The 21,290-nt window shown below is 42.9% G+C and overlaps 1 protein-coding gene across 1 annotated transcript in view; it reads right to left on the minus strand.

The window, feature by feature from the left end:
* Positions 1 to 815: 815 nt before the first annotated feature.
* The window catches only part of Wdfy2 (WD repeat and FYVE domain containing 2), a 131,222-nt gene continuing 110,747 nt past the window's right edge, over positions 816 to 21,290 (minus strand). The window contains exons 7-12 of the mRNA XM_051195549.1: positions 19,360 to 19,486; positions 11,225 to 11,330; positions 8,115 to 8,216; positions 6,885 to 7,015; positions 4,988 to 5,096; positions 816 to 3,547 (exon numbers count right to left, since the gene is read on the minus strand). Coding sequence (XP_051051506.1) covers positions 3,518 to 3,547; positions 4,988 to 5,096; positions 6,885 to 7,015; positions 8,115 to 8,216; positions 11,225 to 11,330; positions 19,360 to 19,486 — 605 coding nt within the window. The 3' untranslated portion in view covers positions 816 to 3,517. The remainder of the gene's footprint in view (positions 3,548 to 4,987; positions 5,097 to 6,884; positions 7,016 to 8,114; positions 8,217 to 11,224; positions 11,331 to 19,359; positions 19,487 to 21,290) is intronic.

Here is a 21,290-nt window from a genome sequence, read left to right on the forward strand (position 1 = left end):
AGGTCAGTGTGTAGTTCTTGGCTCCAGCTTACAGGAGCACACAGACATTCCTGGTAGGACCTTACAGCTTGACAAAGTGGCAAGCCAATTAACTTGAGTGTCTTTTTATCAAGGTGCTGAGTATCTACTTTTACACCAGCAAAAATTTCACCTAACATTATTTTAAAGGAAAAAGATAAGAGCACTTTGGAAAAAATGCTTTTCTTTTGCTTTAAAATATAAACCTTAGTGAACATGCTCACTTATATACAAATATATATATTTAAATACTATGAAAAAGCAAAACCAAAGGCCCCACTTATGAATATTTCTGTACACTAACTGTGACACATAGTTCAGAGCTATTCTTTTGCTTTAAAGTTAAAATTCAAGCTTTTTAAGGATTAATGTTAAATAAAAATACAATATACTTTTAAATTATGACTCTGAGATGCTGAAAAGGTGATGTCTCACAAGGATGAACACTGTAAACCCAGACTCAGTGGAGTAGCCCTTAGCCAGGGCTGGGAACTCCAGGGCCCTGAATGTGATTCAACTTTGTTCCCGGTTGGTTGGGGTATGGCATATAGGGATTGCTGACACAGACAAATGGGACTACTGGCTTTGGAATAACATGCACTACTCAGAACCACAGACAGGCACTAAAAGGTATGTCAAATTTGCTCAAAACAGTATCAAACCTGATTCCAGAGACTTCCTGTCCCTGGGGCTGCTACTGGTAATAGCAAAAGCCATTGTTCTAACCTAGGACACTTGAGATCTCAAGATTACATTCCAATGTTGTAATTTCATGAATAATTCAATTAACCAAGAAATACATTATGTTGACTGACCTTTTATAAAATGACACAAAATTCCAAGTATTTATTTCTAAAACCATTTTTTTTTCCTTTTTATGCTAAGGTGGAGATGCACCTGGGTGGCTCTGTTAAATGCTTTCCTTTGGAGAAACCAACAGTATGAGATGCTTTTCATCCACTAGGAACATGTGGTGTCTCTACTTCCCACCACACTGTGCTCACCACCATCTCCAGAGCTGAGGTTTCCACAGTAGAGGGAAAAACAAAACAAAGCTGAAGTGCTAACCAAACAGAATGATAGATTCGTGATTTTTTTTTTTTTTTTTAACACTCAGAGGAGACACAAGCCAAATGCTGTACCAGAGCTCATGCCTAATGGATTAAGCCTTCTTTTTCAGAGAATGCTTGGAAATCTATCAGTTCCAGCATGCATTTCTCTATAGGTTAAGAACACCAGGCAAACACAAGCATCCACAGTGCATATACAGTTGTTCTGATACACTTTTTTCAACAAATTCAACAGCTGCATGGGTAAGATGAAAGGGCAGAGCAGTGGTTATCTATAGCATACAACCATGATTTTCATCACTGTGATGTTTCAACCTCTGGGGACCCTTCAGTATGAGCTGTAGCTGGGAGGTGACTAGTGTAGGGCCATCTGGTAGTGTTCTAATGAAGTGCTGCCCTCCTCTTTCTTCTGCACAAGGGTCGACCAGATGTCCCAGCTGGCCTGCGTGTGTGTTCTCTCTCTCAATAATGGTAATCCATTTCCCAGGAGTCTGAATTCATCTCTACATTAGTGGAAATCCACACAGGCTTGCTGGGTGCCTAAGCCTCAGTTTCCTAATACTGTATTTCCTTCATCATGTGCATTCATGCTCCAGTTTAAAGAGACTTCTATTACTGATTTCCAACATACAATTCTCTACAACTTGCTAAGTGGCTGTAGATTCTAGCAATCAATTGTACCATTGATATTTGAATATTTTAGCTCTGATTCTCTTTTCAAAGCTCTGTGATGGATCGATCATGTAGAGAAGACTCAGACCACTTAGAGTGGCCTAACTGAACCTAGGTGGCATTTCATGGAACAGGCCGTTAAACCACAGTGGCGATGACTTCCTGAAGTGTGTGCAGAGTTCTGCTCTCACATCACAGTTGCTAGGGATGTGGTTGTGGGAGGTGGACACCAGCCCTGCTTCCCACTGCCAGCCAGCAGAAGTGGCTCCAGGATGCCTTGTCCTAGGAAGCACTCTGGGTCGTCAGTGCTAAAGGTGGTATTCAAGCATGGTTACTACTGCTTCCTCCAGAAAGAGAAGCAACGATGACATAGGAGAAACTGCTTTCCTAGAAACAGAACCAAGATAATGGGGAGAACTGTAATTTCATTTAAGTACTTCCTGCCAGGAAGCGCCTGTTAAATCAGGAAGAAGACACTGTGGAGCTATGAGATGGAAAGTTAGGGCAAGCAATCAGCCTGTGTATCCACAGGACTTTGACCTGGTACCCTCACTGGTGACCTAACAGGTGAGCATGTGTGAAGTGCTTGGATGGGCCAGCTTCCAGGCTTGCTACTACTTTTAATGTACCTTGGTATCCTCAAGTGAGTCCTTACTGCAACCTATCAAGCTGGACCTATTTCCTTATGAGAATTCTGTTTGTTTCTCAGTACCTCTGTTTAGATCACAGGCTGGCTTCATAGAAAAGTATACACTAACATAAAGATGTGCAGATACCTGGTTTCTAAAGGGAAACTAAATATGGATGGTGAAGAGAGCAGGATTCTAATCTGAAAGTTTATCACGCTCTCATTCAGAGGCAATGCCATGTAGAAAGATGCACCTTCAAGATACATCTGGAGCATTGATATTTTTGTTTGTCTTTCATGTGATGAATAAAGGAAAGCTACAAAAACAAATCAAAACAAAGCAAAGCAAAAACAAAGCCCCAAAAAGCCAAAATTCCCAAAGTCCAAAATGCAAAAGGCTCAAGAAGCCCTCATTGCATTTGGAAAGACACAGGCACTGCAGGATGAGGCTGAGTCACATGACCGGTGTTCAGGCTGACGGCGGATAGCAGTTTCCATTTCCTAATGTGGGATGAAAGAGAATGCTGAAGTAGAATAGAAGGCACTTCCGATGATATAACTGCTCCCCACAGGTGACTCAAGGGGCCAGCTGTTGGACACACATGGTTTTCCAACTCTTATCTGGTCATGAAAGCAGAACACCGGAACATACTGTAATCATACACTCTGGCGAGAGACAAGTGTGGCCCATGAAGGAAGACTCAAGAGAAGAGAAACACTGAGGTGAAGAGGATGTGGAGACTGCTTTATACGACACAATACCTTTAACACATCTCTCTCTCTCTCTCTCTCTTTTCCTGACACAGAAAGCAATGAGTACAATGAAAGGCTGAGACACAAGATGCTTAAACATCCCACACAGACTCTGGAATATACTCAAAACAATGCAGCACAGCCAGGCTGTATATACCATTTGATAAAAAAATATCTTCTTTTATGTTGTAAGGACAACTGAAGAGTCTCTTCCATCAGTTCACTGCAACAGTACAGGGAAAACACAAATTCACTTTGAGCCTTCAGTCTCTCTTCCTGCTCATATATATATATACTTTGCTTCTCTTGTAATGATTTCAGGCCCCAAACAAGTGTTTCTTTAGTGAAGACTATCTTCTAGTCCCTGGGAGAGTCATCATGACACTACTGGGGTCATATCCCACAACTGCAAAAAAGAAAAACATGCCAAGGAGGAATTAATATCAAACTGTACCGAGGAACAATGCTTACAATGGCCTCAATTCAAAGTAGAGTTTTGTTCTTTCCCAGTTATCAAACAGATACATATAGCACTAGCCTGACTTCTACATAAGGGCAGCTACATGTTGCTCTAGCTAATAAGGAGCGTTAAGGCAGATCAGATCCACTGAAGGAGAGAGGAGCCAGCACAACCTGGTCATACCTTTCCATAGACTTCCCAGGGAGCCTTCCAAACAATTCTCTAAGATGTCAAAAAAGAAGGGTCCAGGTCTCAGAGTTTGGCTGACCCTTGCTCGAAGTCACTTCTAACGACTTCATCCTGTTGCTGCCTCCAGAATTGGACAGGGTGACAGAGTCCCCCCTGGGCCTCAGTTGTGGCCATGAGTTCACGTGGCTTCAGAGGCATGGATAAACACTCTTGGAGTCATTAATCTCAGCAGGAAAAAAGCTTCTGTATGACTTGGTGACTGATTTTGGCCTGCCTTCCAGTCTCCTTTTAGTTCAAAACCACCTGTTGCAGAGGGTTTCCCAAGCAGCTCCCCTCCCCCTGAGAACCCTGGCTACTGTCTCTCATGTTACTCTTGTGACTTCTGCACATGCGACTTACTGTCTAGTGTGTGTTTATGTGTGTGAAAGTTACAAGACAACCTCAGTCGTCGCTCCTAGGGAGCCATCCACCTTGTCTTTTGAGGCAGCATCTGTCACTGGGCTCCTTGGCTTATTGACTAAGCTAGGATGCTTGGCTAGTCCTTTGGGATACATCTGACTCCACCTCCACAGTTCTGTAATTAAATGTAGGGAGCCGTCCCTGCATTCTCCATTACAAGATGGCGCCTGCATCCGGCAGGCACCGAATGGTAAACAAGCTAGTGCACAGGCGCTGGGTAACTTTCCATCCCTTGGGCTCTGCCTCTCCCGTGGCGTCATATGGGCTGATGGGCTGCAGCCAATCAGGAGTTGACACGTCCGAGGTGAAGGTTGTAAACCTATATAAGGGTTGGGTTTTGGATGTTTGGCGTCTCCGTTCTGTAAGCTTATGCTCTCCCTCTCAAGATGCATTAAAGCTTTACTGCAGAAGGATCCTGAGTGTGCCGCGTCGTTCTTGCTGGCGAGACGGTAGCGCGGGACAATTACAAGCATTTGCCATCAGGTCCTTGCAAGCACTTTACCAACAAGACAATCTCCATAAGTTCCTCGTATTGGATTTTAAAGATCATATCCTAAGTAAATCATCCTACAAATCAGAGTGTTGAGAGCTCTCAACAATGCTCACTTCCATGGGTGACATGAACACACACGGCCTCACAGCTTTTGATCCTGGTGACATGAACACACATGGCCTCACAGCTTTTGATGCTGTCTATACAAGGCCCACAATAGGAAGCTTAACAAGACGGCATCTTACCTTAATCACTTTGTCAGTTCCAGAAGTCAGTAACCATCCCCTGGTGGCATCAAAATGCACGTGCACAATGTTATGCTTACTGTCATGGAAGGTGGCGGTGGGTGCACGTCTGGAAGGAACAAGACCAGAGTGAAAGATGGGCACATGTGTGACAGGGATCCAGGATGACTTAGATCCTCACTTTTAGCCCAGTGGCTAACACTGCTTCACTGTTAGAAATGCTCATGCTTCCCCTCCTTGGTGATCTGTTACACAATTTTATTATTAACTTAGTGTGTGTAAGTGTACACATGGAGATCAGAGGACAGCTCTCAGGAGTCAGTTCTCTCCTGTTAGCTTGTGGAACTCAGAGAGTGAACTGAGGTGGTAGTCAGGCCCAGGCATGAGCGCCTCTATTCACTGAACTGTCTCACTGGCCCTATTACAGGATTCTACAAGGATAACAAGGAAAAATGGTTCTCTGGTCTCCAAAATAGGAAAGATGAAAGCCCCCAAGGTCCCTCAGGAAAAAGTTCTGCTATGATGGGGTCCATGGAACCCTCCACTTGTACTTACTTTGGAGAACTCTTTTAAAAAGACCACAGTACCTTTGCTAAGTCTGTGCTGAGAGGGAATGGATATATTCTAGCTTGGCCTATTTTATTTTAAAGGTGTGGTTGTTAAAAAGCCCAAGATACTGCTGTGTAAGGGAAGACGATCCATGTTTTCTTTCCTTTCCTACTGGTGTAAATGCAAATAAAAGTTTAAAAAATTGTACTCTAAAGCTTCACTAAGCAATATATCTGTATGAACGTGTGTGTGTGTGTGTGTGTGTGTGTGTGTGTGAGTGTGTACACATGACCAAGCAACATAAATATCTTCACACACACACCATTGCCAGCTCTGTGTTCTTGGGTCTATGGCTTTGCTGCTGGTTTTAGTGAGCAGGCCCATTGGCTGCTATGGCACTCTATAAGCAGGTCTAAAGTGCTTGCCAGAGAGGCAGAGGCGGATCTGGCAGGCCAAGCAGAGCCCCTCACCGTGGTTCAGGGTCTCTTCACTGCTGTAAGCACTTGGCAGATGACTGTCTCTTGGCCTTAGTTGAATCTACAGGAAAGACCAGTAGTGAAACATCACTGTAAATGATTTCAGCTTAACTTGAAATTTCTTAGACTCAGATCTGTCTTGATAGAACGAAGAACTGAACTCAACCATCTCTAAGGCCCTCAGCAGTTTTCTTCAATGATCAGAACTCCCATTAATCTCATCATGTGCTTGAGTGGGCAAATAATCAATGCACACGAACAACCACTTCGGCAAGGACATCGTGATGTGTACTGGATAGGGTGACATGCTCTGACTGTACCACAAAGTGCTGGGAAGACCGGAGACGGTTATCCTTGTGCACCCACTAGGGGTAAACTTGTCCCTGTGCATTTTCATAGTGTCTGGAGTAGTTTTCAGTTCTCAGAGTTGCTCCTTCCAAATCAGAGCTAAGATCTCAGGAGACCAGACAGAATGCACCAGCTGAGTTGCGGGCACCTGGAACTATTGTCATCTTGAAAAACGGGCTTAGCTCTTCCCAGAACCTAAGAACTGCTGGAGCCCTTGGTTGACACAACATCTGTAAGGACACCAGCCTGGGCACCAAGGCAAGTTCTGGCTTCAGCTTCCTGGGATATTCTGAGTGGGCAAGCAGACAGCTTTACTTGAGAGCATCCGCTATAGACACATACCTGGAGAGCCCAGTGGGGAGTTCTTTGAACTTATCCCCTCTTTACCTGTCTCTCTTTCTTTTACTGCTTGCTTCTGTCTGTACTACCACCACAGCAAGCTAGGCACGTAGACTAGCTCTGGAGTGGAACTCTCAGATTGGGCTTTGTCCATAACCCGGAGGGGTGCAGGGTGTGTGACTTACTCTTCATCAGTGATGGCCTCGTGGCAGCTGTCGCAGACCCGGACTTCAAACTCAAAGCCCATGAGTGGGATGGAAGAGCGCTTGGAGCTGCACTTGCCACACACAGCCTTCCCACATTTCCGGCAGTGGTGCTGGGGGCAAAGGGAAACAGGCTATCATGGCCCTGCCTGCAGTCCTGGCACACTCATAAACCAACTGCTGTCGGGTGACGACACCAGGCCAGAGTGCCCCAGAGCTGGCCATGGTAGCACAGGCTTACAATCCCAGCATGGGGATGGCTGACCAAATATTTGAAGCCAGACTGGGACTTATTTGTGTCTTAGGTAGAAGGGCTTAATTTATAGTTGACAAAGGGAAACCAGAATAATTAATATGATTTACTCTATTACAAAGTGCTAAAAGGATTAAAAAATGCCAGTTATCCCCTAGTAAATCACTGAATACATGACATACATGATACCATACCATACTACACTACATACCACACATAAACACACACATGCACACACACGCCACAACAGTGTTCTGAAACCCACCAAGGGCACACCAGATTTCTACTCCTTTTAATTTTGGTCTCAGTTGAGAGTGAGGACCTCTGGGAAGTGTGCCTCTCCTCTTCTTTTTCCCGTTCTCCATTCTCTTCACCTACCATTGCTGAGAGCTGCACACAGAGGAGGCACCCAACGGCCAGATCTTAAAGCAGGCTCAGCTGAGGAAGTGCTGCTGCTTTGAGAGATTACAGATCTGGATAGCTTCTGACCCAGCCCATTGTCTCAGACTCTAGCAGTGTTTAACCCCGGTAACCTAACATTCGGTCTCAATGGGGAAGACCAAACCAAACCATAGACTCAGAGTTTGAAAATGCTGTGTCATAAACAGATCTAAACAGCTCGAACCAAGTCAGAAGGAGGGGAAGTGAACAATTAAGAATTAAACATCCTCATACAATTTCATGGTTTGGAGCCAGCATGAGCTCGTGTGACACACCTCTAATATTAAGGTACGTATCAGTAGATGCTATTAAGATTTGAAAACTGTACCACGCAAGTACTTAGAACAAATCACTAGGAAACCCAATCTATCAGGGAGGGGCTGCAGTAAACATTTAGGTGTCACAGGTATAAAATCACTTAGTCCACTACAACTCCCACCCATGGGGCTACTACTTCCATAATTATATGTTTAGGTCACTTCCAAATACTACACTTTAATAAAGCACATATTACCCACCTGTCTTAGGCCAATTTTCTTATTGTCCCACATTTGCTTGAAGTTCCAGAAGAAAGGCTGGTCACACTTCTGGCAGGAATCACTGTCCAGCCACTCAGGGGTCTTTTCAAATAAAGCGAGAGCAGCCAAGTGAGAGGTGGTATGACAAGGGAACCATGGGCACTGGCTAATCTTCCAGAATAGACATATTTATCAGAAACGGCTGGTTCCTCAGTCAGTCACAAAAGTGGTTACACAGGGTTTGCTAATTGTCAGGCCCTGAGGATGGGACACAGTGGTGAATAAAAAGAACCTAAAACCACAGAGATTGTAATTTATTAGGGAAGATGTCATGAAAATATTATTAGTAATCAAAATGTCTGAGAGTCTGAAAGCCTAGGGGTTGGGAGTAGACCAGAGACTCTGACGTAGGTTGGGAGTCTCCAAAGAAGGCAAGTCAGCTGAGACCTGACGCAGAAAGGGAGAGGAGAAGGAGGGGGCTGAGTACAACCTCAGCGTGGCTGGAACGCAGACCAGAGGAGACAGGTGTCACACTTTGCAGGCTCCTGACCGTCAGGCTGAGAACTTCAGTCCCTAGTCTCTAATGACATACCATGATGGCTAACTGCACATTATATACATATGTAACCCCACCATAAGTGGTCTAAATTAAGTCGGACAGGTGGTAAAAGTATGTTCTGCTTAAAGGTATCCTTTAGTGTATCTTGCATGTGTGGACTGTGTACATACGTGTTACACGCTGAGTGCATGTGAGTGTTGTATTGAGGACTGAACTGAGGACCTCACACATACCAAGTAAGCACTTTCTCACTGAGCTACAGCAGGATAGGGAAAGCTCAAAATGGTCCTGGGACAGAAGGTAGAGACAGAACTAGACTTGTGGTATAGCACTGTTTGTGTACACATCATACACTCATACATCTATACATCCACACATACACTACACACACATCATACCCACAGATACACACACACATCATACACATACACACCACACACACACTCACATACAGACATACACACACTTTTCATATACACCACACATTCTGATACACTCACGAATCTCACAATACACTAATGCACTCATATATTTACACACACATCTTAGATATACATTATATACATTCATATACATATACACACACAGCACACACATATATACCACCCTCCCTCCACCCCCCACATTCACATATATACATCACACACACCATACACACACACACACACACACACACGTGCACGCACACACACACGTACACATACAATAGACATCTACACACTCTTACCACACACACCTTTACACATACGGTCACACACATCTGTGTGGAAAATGTATCGTAGTGTCTATGATGAGGGCATTCAGAGGAAAAAAGATCAATACATTTAATAAGATTCTATTTTTTGTTAAAGGAATTTTTGTAAATGTAGAGAAAAACAGAAGAATGGATGTTTGCCAACATGGAGAGTCTTTGTTAAGGCATAGATTTTTGTAAATATGATATTTCTAGATGGTGGTATCATGATTAGCAGACCTGTTTTCTATTAATGAGTATTTTCTAACTTTTCTACAAAGAGTGTATTCTATATCCAATAATATGTAAACAAATGACTTCATTAGCCACATAGACAAACACACAGCATCTGAGATGTCATGCTAATCTGCATCCAACCATGCGGTCCTCCCTCGCCCACACCACACTGTCTTCCATCTGCACCTCCTATGCTTGGCGGCTGCTAACTTCCCAGCAGCACCGGCACACCACAGCAACCTCCCACTCCCACCCTGCTCTTACTCGTGGCGTTTCTTAGCCTGTAAAGTCCAGACTCTCCTAGGCATAGCAGGTGCAGGCCCACGGAACCCTTCCTGACAGCCACTTACAACATCCCTTCCAAATATCCAGCATTGACATTCTAACTAGTGTTGACTGTAAGTTCATTACTTATACCATTTAATAGTACTCTGAAGTTTCTAGAAAGTCTGTCAGCACTTCAGGTTAGAACAAACTTCATTATTGTTAGCACCCCATAGCCTCTGCCATAACCAGGAAGCAATTCCCAGATGCTTATGAAATATGGTATTTGTAAAATATGGAATCATTCCCATTGCTCATCAAAGCTTCTAATTAACAAGATCTTAAACCACCAGCAAGTGCTGAATGTTCATCTATATGCACGTCAAAATGGCTCAAACCTGGCTCCCACACGCCTACTTTCATTTTTGAAAACATTATTATGTTCCTTTGGGTTGTCCTTCCATAAAAAAGGGGGGAAAAAAAAGCACACAAAAGCTAGGCCTGAATCAGGCCTGATTGTTCCTAACCCAAAGCAAGCCAGGACACAATCCCCAGCTCTAGGGGAGCCTGCTTCACATGGGCAGTATGGGTGTAATGATCCCCTGCCAGGACATGAATGGCCAAGTGTACTTTTCAAAAGCAATATTCCACATTTCCCAGCTTCCTACCACCAAGGATCATTTTAATTAGTTACTAATAGAACGCCTGTGGATTTATGGTCCCACAAAATAAAGCTGTAATCTTCCTAAGCATTTAATTACTGGCATCTGAAGGCACTGCAGTGAGTGTGGGTAACACCAGTGACTCTCTTGGGATGAAGCTGGGGTAAGGGGTTGAAAAAAACTGGGGAAATTTTGCCTTCATAAAGTGTGCCTTTTCTATTAAATTCTCACACCCTGCACGAAATAAAAGACAAGAATGCTGACTGTCAAAAGGAAAGTTTACCCAGAATAATTCTAGTCAACAAGAAATGGTTAACTTCAAAAACTTGCCCAGGGAATATTCAGTAAGCATTTAATTATTAAAATGCTTATAGATTAAAAAGCAAAATTAATTTTAAAAGTGTTATGGAAAATTTAAATGTGTGCTTAAGAAGACAAGGCATCATGTTTGGGGGGCTATTTAGAACATGACAAACAATCACAAGAAAATCATTTCCTGTATTTCCACTAAAACCAAGCTAAGGGCTCTTACTCCTCAGGCGTGTTCTAACTTATGACATAGGAATCTTATTCCGTGGTTTAATCATTACAGAAATAAGCAGGAGGGGAGCAGAGACAGCTCCAGATCTCACCCAGAGTGATGTCACTCACTTACCTCCTGCCTTTCTACATCCATGTTCCAGACGACAATGCCACCGTCACCGCCACATGAGATGAGCTGCCTTGTGTGCTGTGCGTAGGAGAGGGCTCGGACTTTGTCACTGTGGAAGAAACAAACAGTTGAGGCCAATTCCGGAGCAAACAACATGCTCCACAACAGAAAGCCCATCAGAACCAGACAATACTCAGATTTAACATTGAGCGCCAACAAGTAGCCATGTATCTTTACAGACTCTTCAACATGCAATGGTCAGACCTAAAGTGAGTTTAAATGTTGCTTTGGCCTTTTCAGGCCCATGAGAAGATACTTTTGGTCAGTTACCAACACTCAAATAAGATGATTGCTGGAATGACCATAACATCTTGCTAACTTTCCCTTAGGGGATTTATGTGTCACAATAGAAACTGGTACATTTGCTTGCTAGTCCCCAAAATGCTTGTATAAGGCAGTTCTTGATTGTCTCTATCTGCCCCCCTCCCAGTTTTCTCCATGAAGTATTAGCTAGTTACTGTCATGAATATGTGGTGAGAGGTGGGACCTTGGTGGAAAGCCCCATGGCGGGTGAGGGACAAACAGTGAGTGAGAGACAGAGACCCACAGACAAAAGTTATGTGGAAATTTTATTGGGGGAAGGTAGGGGAGTAAGGAAAGGGAAGAGAGAGGGGGACAGAGACAGAGACAGAGGGGGCCACCTCCCCAGAGAAACAATTGGGAGAGAAGAGAGGAAAGTAGGCGGAGTTTTCTCTTAAAAGGACCTTTGCACCTTTGCACCAGAGCCAGGGTACTGCCTGCCATGTGTGCCAGGTCCCTAAGCGGTGGGGCCAGGTTTGTGTTTGCCTGGATGGCAATAGTTACTCTGGTAATTATCACAATTAAATTGAGTAGTTAAGACGCTGTTAGCTGCTGCTGGCTGTAGCAATGCAGACTTGTAACATGTGCTAGGTTCGAAGTTCATTGTCCTGGGGCCTCCATTACTTTTAAAACTCACTTGAGGAAACCATGGAATCTTGATTTAAAATACTGATAAAGTATTTACTGTATTTGTAGATTAAAATGAGAATAAAACAGATTCATTTGGAATTTGCAATGAGGAATCCATTCTACTTGGGCATTATACATATTAAACAGAGAAATAATTTTCCCTAACAGAAAAAAAAAATGTGATGAGAAAAATCTCATGTTTGAGATCTTGAGATTCTTCCTACTTCGAGGCTTAGAAAAAGACAGATACTCAGATACTGCATTTATTAAGATCACTCAGCATCTAGCCTGAGAAAACCCACTGTATACTTTGGATGGAAGGAGGATGCCAAATGGCCCCAGGACGAGGGGTGCACTTGGAGGAGGAGGTGGGTTCTGTTTCACAGTGTCTGAAGGAAGGCCATCACTGTGTTGGCCATGTCCCCAGCTGGAACTACTTCTTTGATGTACTGATTACTGCCTTTGACCCCACTGTGAAAGGACACACTTCACTGTCTGTGGAATTGGCTAGCTGGCAGTCTGTCTTCAGAATAATGTTTGGTTCTTTGTATTACCTTGACTAATGTCCTTGATTTTTTTTTTTTTTTTTTTAAAGATAGGTGGAAGATAAAGGACATTCACTTTTAAAAAAGTTCCATTCTTTAAAATGACATTATTTTATTTTTGGTATTCACATTAAGGTATTTATTACTACTTTGCTGAGATAGCCAGTGTTCCTGTCTTAGCTAAGAACCCCAGACTCAGCAGCATGGTTGATTTTGTCTTTTTACACCAAATCACTATTCAGGGGGAAAAAAAAAGTAATAATCTTCAAGATGTTTTATGTCAATAGTCTCTCAGAGGGGTCCTCCTGTGATACATTTATCTAATTATTCTTTATCAATAAAAAATAGAGAGTCAGATATCAGGGTAAGAATGATCAGAGAACCAGCGGAGGGAGAAGCAATCAGTGACCTCCTATCTCTTCCCTTTCTCCATCCAAAAGGCTGAGATCCTCTCTAAGCCCAGCCTTACTAGTTTCTACCTTTCATCTGTTCTCAGTCCTCCAAAACCTTTATGGTTTATTTTGATCAGCTAGTGGCTAGTTCTGCCCTCTGATTCAAAGCAAGTTTTATTGTCAGGACACAATTAAACTATAACATAACTATAAAGATCTTGTCCTTCACCGTAAAATGAGATACTATGTACAACTGTGATACATGTTACTACACACAATTGTATTAATGTGTTACTATTTATTTGTAGAGTCAAGGTCTGGGCTGGGACTATTAGCAGAATCCTACCCCTACATCCAAAACCTGATGTCACAAAACGAAAAACAAAACAGACCCAGGCATAGTGCCTCATACTGGTAATCCCAGCACTGAGAGGTTGAGCTGGGGAACTCCCATGAATTTATGGCTGGGATGGGCTACACCAAGTTCCAAGGCTATCTTGAGAGACCCTGTGACATAGTAATCACTAAGCCCTTAAATCCCTACAGACTACAGCCATCCTTTGTATTACTCTGACGTTTGTCTGAAGGTTAAGTCAGACTTCCAAAAAGGATGGCTTCAGTGCTTCAAGAAAAAGATCACATCCATCCGTATTTGAAAGAACTGACATTGTGAAGAACAGATGCCTGGTCACAGGCTAGTGCATGTCAATTTGATTAGACAGTGTTTAAACTGTGCAGTGGACTAGACTAATCAGCATGCCCTTAAAGTATGGGAACTCACTTTGTTCTGGTAACAGATGGCATCATGAACAGGCACCACTAAACCAGGATCCAGCAGAACAAGAATTACAGCTTACTCACAGAACAACATAAACACAAATTGTGGCTGTGTTGTCTAGGGTCCTGTTGATGTTTTAGCATTTTATTTTCTGGATATATAATGATGTCTTTCCTCTTTCTTTAAGCCATGTCTAACCTACAATCTAGTAAATTCTACTTTTATAATCTAAATCAAAACATTAAAAAACCAGCCAATCTCATACTGTCCAAGATGTTAAGCCTTCCTTAATTTTCATGATAATACAGCTATTCAATAGGTTTTACAACAATCAATCCACAGGGAACGGGAGTGTGGGGGAGGGATCAATCCAAAAAGTACTTATCGCACTAACATGATGACCTGAGTTCAGGTCTCAGCACCCACATAAGAAGCTAAGTATGCTTCCCAGTGCTGTGGAGGCAGAGATAGGAGGATCCCCAGGACTCTCTGGCCAGCCAGCCTATCTGAATCAGTGAGCTCTAGGTTCAGTGAGAGACCCTGTCTTAAAAAAATAAGGTAAGAGACAGGTGATAGTGGACCATGCCTTTAATTCCAGCATTAGGGAGGCAGAGGCAGGTGGATCTCTGTTTCAAGGCCAGCATGGTCTACAGAGCTAGTTCCAGGATGGCTAGGGCTGTTACAAAGAGAAGCCCTGTCTCAAAATAATAATAATAATAATAATAATAATAATAATAATAATAATATAAAAATAAGGTAAGAAGCAATTGAGGATGACACCCAATATCAATCATTTATTTCCACACACATTGCCCCCCATGAACATGTCCACGACCACACCCACCCATGTACACACACAAGGAAATAGCCCAACAAACCAATTGCACAACCAAGCCTCTTTTATATTTGAGAATGATGCTCACTAACAGTTTATGAAGCCAAGGTCTACAAAGCCCTGACAGGAAAATTGGTCAGTACAAAGACATGTAGTTGACCAGGAACTGGGATGCTGGACACCAGGGATTTACCAAGGAAGATGCCTTAGATAAAGAGTTTCCCAGCTGTGGCAAAGCAAGGAATAGAGGCTCAGAAAAATACAAAGCCATCTAACAAGTTTGTAACAATGACCAGGCAAAAGTTAGTATTTTTGGTGTGAACAGACCTCTGTGTGGATCTAGGTAGGCAGAGCAAGCCTAAGAAGGAATGCATTATTCTCTAGCACTCACTGCAGAAACAAATAATCAGGCCAGACTTTATGAGGCTGGCCTGCCTTTCTTCCAATCCTTCTTGTGATCAAACATAATCCTTCACAACCAGGAGCTATGGCAACACCTGTAATCCCAGCATTAGAGAGACCAATGCAAGAAGATCCCAAGTTCAGGACTTGCCTGGGGTACACAGCAAGACTTTCTAAAAATAAGCAAACAAAAACACTTTAAAAAAGCAAGCAAGTCAAATCTTTGTGAGCCTTATAAATTATTATGGTTACAGAGCTGGAGAAGTTAAGCTGTCAAGTAGATAGACAAGCTTGACATGGGCAAGATGAAATGATGAAGTCTATTTTCACACTGTGTCATGTGTGAGCTTGCACACTTTTCTGGGTTATTGATTTGACAGGGTCTGTATTAAAAGACATTTGACCACTGTTTTACAACACCGTATCATACAAAATTGACAGCTGTTTCACAACCCTGTATTATACAAAGCTGTCAGTACCTAAGTCTTGCCCAGTGAAGATAGCACTGTCCCCAGTCTCCACCCAGCCCATGAGAAAGCCAGCTGTGTATCCACATAAAATTAACTTCACCATTCTGTGTGGGCAGAGCTGTGGGAAGGATGAGCACATGCTTATGGAGGTCAGTGTCAACCTTGGGTATCATTGCTAAGAAGTCTTCCACCTGTTGTTGTTGTTATTTTGTTTAAGGTTACACTGGCTGGGCAGCAATGCCATGCCCAGCTCTTTATATGGGTCCTAGTGATCAACTCAAGTTTGAATGGCCAGCACTTTACTGAATCAGCCACTTCCCCAGGCCTCACTTCAGCATTTTCTACTGCTTATGTATGGATTTTCCTTTGGATAACATCAAAACATTTCTCTCATTAACTAACAACATAAAATCACTCATATTCATTCATTTAAAAAGTCATGACATCACTGATCTTGTATCGCCAAAAGGAGTGGTCAGCATTCACAGCGGTGGCACATTCAGCAGGAGACGTATTATGAGGACGGGGCTGCTAATCTTCCAGCACAGCTGAGTGGAGCACAGTGATGCATGCAGGCCTGGAGCTTTATAGTAATCTGCTTGGGGATCTCCCGATTTAAGGACTGAAAATTCAGCTACCTCACAATTAAAAACTAGGGGAGAGAATGGAAAAAAACACCTTCTTATCTCCATGTCTCCTCTGCTGCTACTGTAGCACTCACACTAGAAAGCATTTCAAAGCTGTTACTTTGTGGATGAGGGTCCTCTTCATACACATGTCATGTGTTCTGATGAGTATATGAAAACTGCTTTCCTGAGCAGGGAGATCCGCCTCCTATAAACACTACACTCAGAGGGTCAGCCTCATGCTTCCTAACAGTTCTAGAGGAAACATGTCCCACCAGGCCCTGCTATGTGACCTGATCGCATCAGTGCAAAATGAAAATAAAGGGTTGGCTCCTTGTCAAACTGTATAAAGCATGAGAAGGCAGTAACAGCAGAACATGAAAACAGAAGTGGGTCTTTCCCAGAATGAGGCCTTCTGGAACATTCAACTTTGTTTTATGATGCCTCACCTGCATATGTCTGCACCACTTGTATGCCTGCTGCTTGCAAAGACCAGAAGAGGGCATCAAATATGGAAGCGAAGTTATAGACCGTTTGTGCTGCCAAGTGGACAGGAAACTGAACCCGGTTCCTCCAGAGGAGCAGCTAGTGCTTCTAACCTTCCTGAATGCTAACTGATAAACACAGCCCTGCTGCCTTTAACCCCCTGCACTTGGGAGCCAGAGCCAGGTGGATCCCTGTGAGTTTGAGGCTATCTACAAAGAGAGTTCCAGGAGAGCTGTTATACAAAGAAATTTTGTCTCAAAAAACCAAAAACCAACCAACCAAACAGAAAGATCAAATAAAACAAACAAACAAAAATCACAGCCCTGTCCTCTAGGGCAGGATTCTACTATCCACGAAAGGTATAATACTTTCGCCTGTTACATGTTTAGTGAAATAATTAGAACTAAAAGACTGCCTCTTCTAATGTTCCCTAGTACTGCAGTGAGAGGCTGCCCCTGAACCCCTGGATGTGAAAGGAAGCTGCTGTGCGTGCTGACCTCACCCTCCCTGGCTCCTCCAATGCAGAGGGCAAGTTGAATCTCGTCTTTTCATAGCCTTGGGTGCAGTTTACTTGATACAAAGGGATGAGCTCAAACCCTCCCCATGCATGTTAACTTACATATAGGCCATTTCTTTACCAAAAAATTTTGTTCATTTACTTTTTTTTTTTTTTTTTTTCTCTTGAGTAGGATCTCAAGTAGTACAGGCTGGCTGAGGCCATATGGCCCTGAGCTCCTTCTCCTCTTGCCTGCCTCCCATGCGCATTGATAGTAAATCCTAACATGGCCTTATCATAATGGACTCCAAAAGGGTTAGGGGTGCTCATAAGGAAAATTTTACATCCGGTGAGAGAAATGGGACAGAAACTAAGAGTTAGACTTTTGGAAAGGGAAAGAACATTGAGTTGTGTGGCCCTAAGAATCCTGGCTGTGATCAGCCTCATTAACCCTCCAGCTCAAGTCTGTTGTGGGTTCCAACATATAAGGGCAACACAAGTTCTCCAGTTCTTGAAATCAAAGTACATTAAGTCACCCAGAAGTTTTAGGTCTAGGAAACCACTACTAGAGAAAGTACAGTTGTAAGGCTGGTCAGGAAACAATGGGCACTATTCTAAGAATAAGAAAAGATGAAAAGCAAAAGGTACCAGTAGGTGTGGCAGCACATACCTGTAACCTCAGTACTCAGGAGCTGGGGGACTTCCAGGAGTCTGAGGACAATCTGGGTTACACAGTGAATAGCATGCCAGTCAGAGGTACATAGAACACTTGTCTCAAAAAACAAACAAAAAGGTGGCATTGCTGTGTAAGACAAGGTGGTCATGGCCCAACATATCTCTGGGTTATGTGTCTGCAGTATCTGTGAAACTAACAGCCGACACTTGAGAATCCAAATTGCCTCCCAAACTGGAGCCTCGTCCTTTGCCTTTCCCTACACAGAGCTAGCCCGAACACGATTGCGTTCCACTTGCTGTGGGGAATAAAAAAAACAAAAACAAAAACAAAAAACAAAACAAAACAAAACAAAACAAAAATAAACCAAAATGCCTGAAATGTAGGTAACAGTATGGGAGAGTATATTTTCTTAGCTTTCTTCCCTAGGACATGGAAAACGCTTCAATGTCTTCAATCATTTTTTTTTTTTTTTTTTTTTTTTCTGTTTTGATGAGTCTGCCTTAATGATGCAGCTAGGTTTTTGAAAACTGTGGTGTATCAGGTGACTCCATAAATGAGTATACAGATCCAGAGGGTACAGCCCAGGTTTACTTTGGCTACACAGGACACAAACCTGTACATAATTGTGTATTTAACACACATCACAAAGGCACAACGGAGGGACTATGCCTGAGATTTTATCAGCCCTATTACAACCTTACAGGACCAATGTTTAGTGCTGTGAGAGTGGTGAAAAGTAGTGGCACAAAAGACGTGTGGCACTGTCTGGGTGTCATGTCTGGACTGACCCATGCCAGCTCACTCCCAGTCCCTAAAGTCAATTGTGTCCCTGATTTGCATCGACTCTGACAACTGGTCTTCCTGGGACAAGGAAGGCAAACCAGGAATCGTTAAGAGAGGAAGAAGAAAGAGGTAGTCTTGAGCCTAAACAGAAAAGAAAGAACACATCGCCCGAGCTCATCAGCTGCCATATGCCGGCCAATGTTTACCTTACAGTTGCAGAGCCTAGCTAGTGCTTGCTGCTCAAGAGAAGACATGTCAGCTACTGGTATAGCCAACCACATAGAAACCAGGGCAAACTGGAATAAAGTATTGGGCAAGGCTATCAATTCTGCCCTCAAGTTGCCAGAAAGCCTCAATTGTATAGAGAGCTTACAGGTTTCCTGGTTTGTATTTTACAATGTTTTGTCTCACTCTTAGTCACTTATATTCTTTATGGCATTAACTTTGCTCTGAATTTATTCACAGCCATTATTTCACTGTGTGCATTCAGTGGCTAGGAGCAGCCTCTGTACACACGGAGTCAAATTGGCAGTTATGGTGTTGCTGTCATGCACCTTCTGGAGCTAAGGTCCCACCAGCATCCTGCCATGTGCCTTTGTCCTGCCACATCCAGGAGCCTGTAGTGAGAGACCCTATGGAAGCACTGGCAGCAGCCTTACTTGTGTCCTTGGAGCTCGATGGCTGTCCCTTTTCTCCCACCGATGTCCCACATGATGACGGAGTGATCAGAACTGCCCGAGAAGAGCACACGCTGGACCGGGTCCCAGCAGAGTGCTGTCACCCCTCCTAAGAGAACAGACATAGCCAGGTGTTAGTCACAGAACAATACCCTCGACACAAAACAGGATCTCAAAGGGATCAGGACCCACACTCCTGAATTAAGTGTTTGTTAAATGAGTGGGCAAGTAAGTCTCAGAAAAGAAAATTTGCTTCCAAAATAAAAACTCAGCCTGTAAGCAGCCACTGTAAAATATCATAAAATCAACTTCTATAAGCAACAGAGGGCAGTTCACTGGTATAATTCTAAAGGAAATATTGAATTATTTGGAAGTATTAACTGTATTTTCTTAGCTACGACCTGCTGCTCACCCTGATAATAATAAATGAGAAGAAAATGAGAATTAAAATGCTCAATTGGAGCTCTTTCTTTCTTGACACATAATAACTGTACATATTTGTGGGGTTCAATGTGATGTTTTAATTTAGGTATACATCATATAATAAGCAAACCAAAGGAGTAATTAGCATATTCACCTTATCAAACATTCAACAGTGGGAGTATTCAAAATCCTTCCCAGCTATTTTGAGATATACAATACCATTCTGTTAGTAACAGTTACCTTCTGTGCAACAAAACATCAGAGCTTACTCTTTGTAACTGCAATTTGGGACACACTGACCAACTGGGGACCACTGCCCAACCACTACTTCTACGAGGCCAACTTCTTAAAATTCTATGTGAGATCAAGTGATACTTATTTCTTCCTTTTCTTTCTTCTTCTTCTTCTTCTTTTTTTTTTTTTTTTTTTTTTTTTTTTTTTGTTTGTTTTATTTTTTTTCAAGACAAGGTTTCTCTGTAGTGTCCTGGAACTTGATTTGTAGACCAGGCTGGCCTTGAACTCACAGAGATCTGCCTACTTCTGCCTCCCAAGTGCTGGAATTAAAAAAATGTGTTTCAACCACCGCCCTGCTTTAGCACTTCTTTCTGTGTCTGGCTTATTTCATTTAACATAATGTCCTATAGTCCATGAAATGTGGTTGACAAATTCATCCTTCTTTATGGTATGATAATATCCCATCATATGTGTAGGCATATAACATTTCCTTTATCCATTCATAATATATTAGGTTAACTATTCCCATTCCTTAGTTACATGATGAATTCTACAACAACGGGGGCAGTTATCTTTGGATATAACCTTAGTTGCTGGATCATGAACTGTATATTTTGGGGAATAGCCTGGCCTCAATCTTTTGATGATCCTCCTGGCTTTGTCTCCTGAGTTCTGGGTTACAGCTGTGTACCACCATGCCTAGAAGTCAGTTTAGTTTTAATTTTCTGAACACCTTCCATAATACTTTCTATCAAGGCTGAAATAATTTACAATTCTCCCACTAGTGTGCGGCACCTTTCCCCACAGCTTTGCTCCCTTGCTGCTGTTTATCAGAACTATTTGTCTTAGCTAAAGTTTCTGTCGCTGTGCTACAACACCTGTACCATGACCTACACCAAAGTGGGGAGGGAGGGTTCCTATGATCTTCCACTCTGTCCACAGCCCATCACTGAGGGAAGTCAAGCAGGGCGGGGACCTGGAAGCAGACCTGAATTGGAAACCTTGAAGGAGTGTTGTCTACTGGCTGCTCCTCATGGCTTGCTCAGTCAGTCTGCTTTCTTATAGTATGCAAGATGCAAGGCCACCAGCCCAGGGCGGCACTGCCCACAATGACTCTGTTCTTTGTGAAGCTGACATAAAACTATCCAGCATATCATTTTACCTGCAGAGAGAGGACACTACACTGTGGTTTTGACTTCTCTGACGATTAGTGATATTGAGCATTTCCTCTTATAACTGCTGGTTATTTGCATGTC

This window comes from Phodopus roborovskii, unplaced genomic scaffold (genome assembly GCF_943737965.1).
Source record: "Phodopus roborovskii unplaced genomic scaffold, PHOROB, whole genome shotgun sequence".
NCBI classification, from domain to species: Eukaryota; Metazoa; Chordata; class Mammalia; order Rodentia; family Cricetidae; genus Phodopus; species Phodopus roborovskii.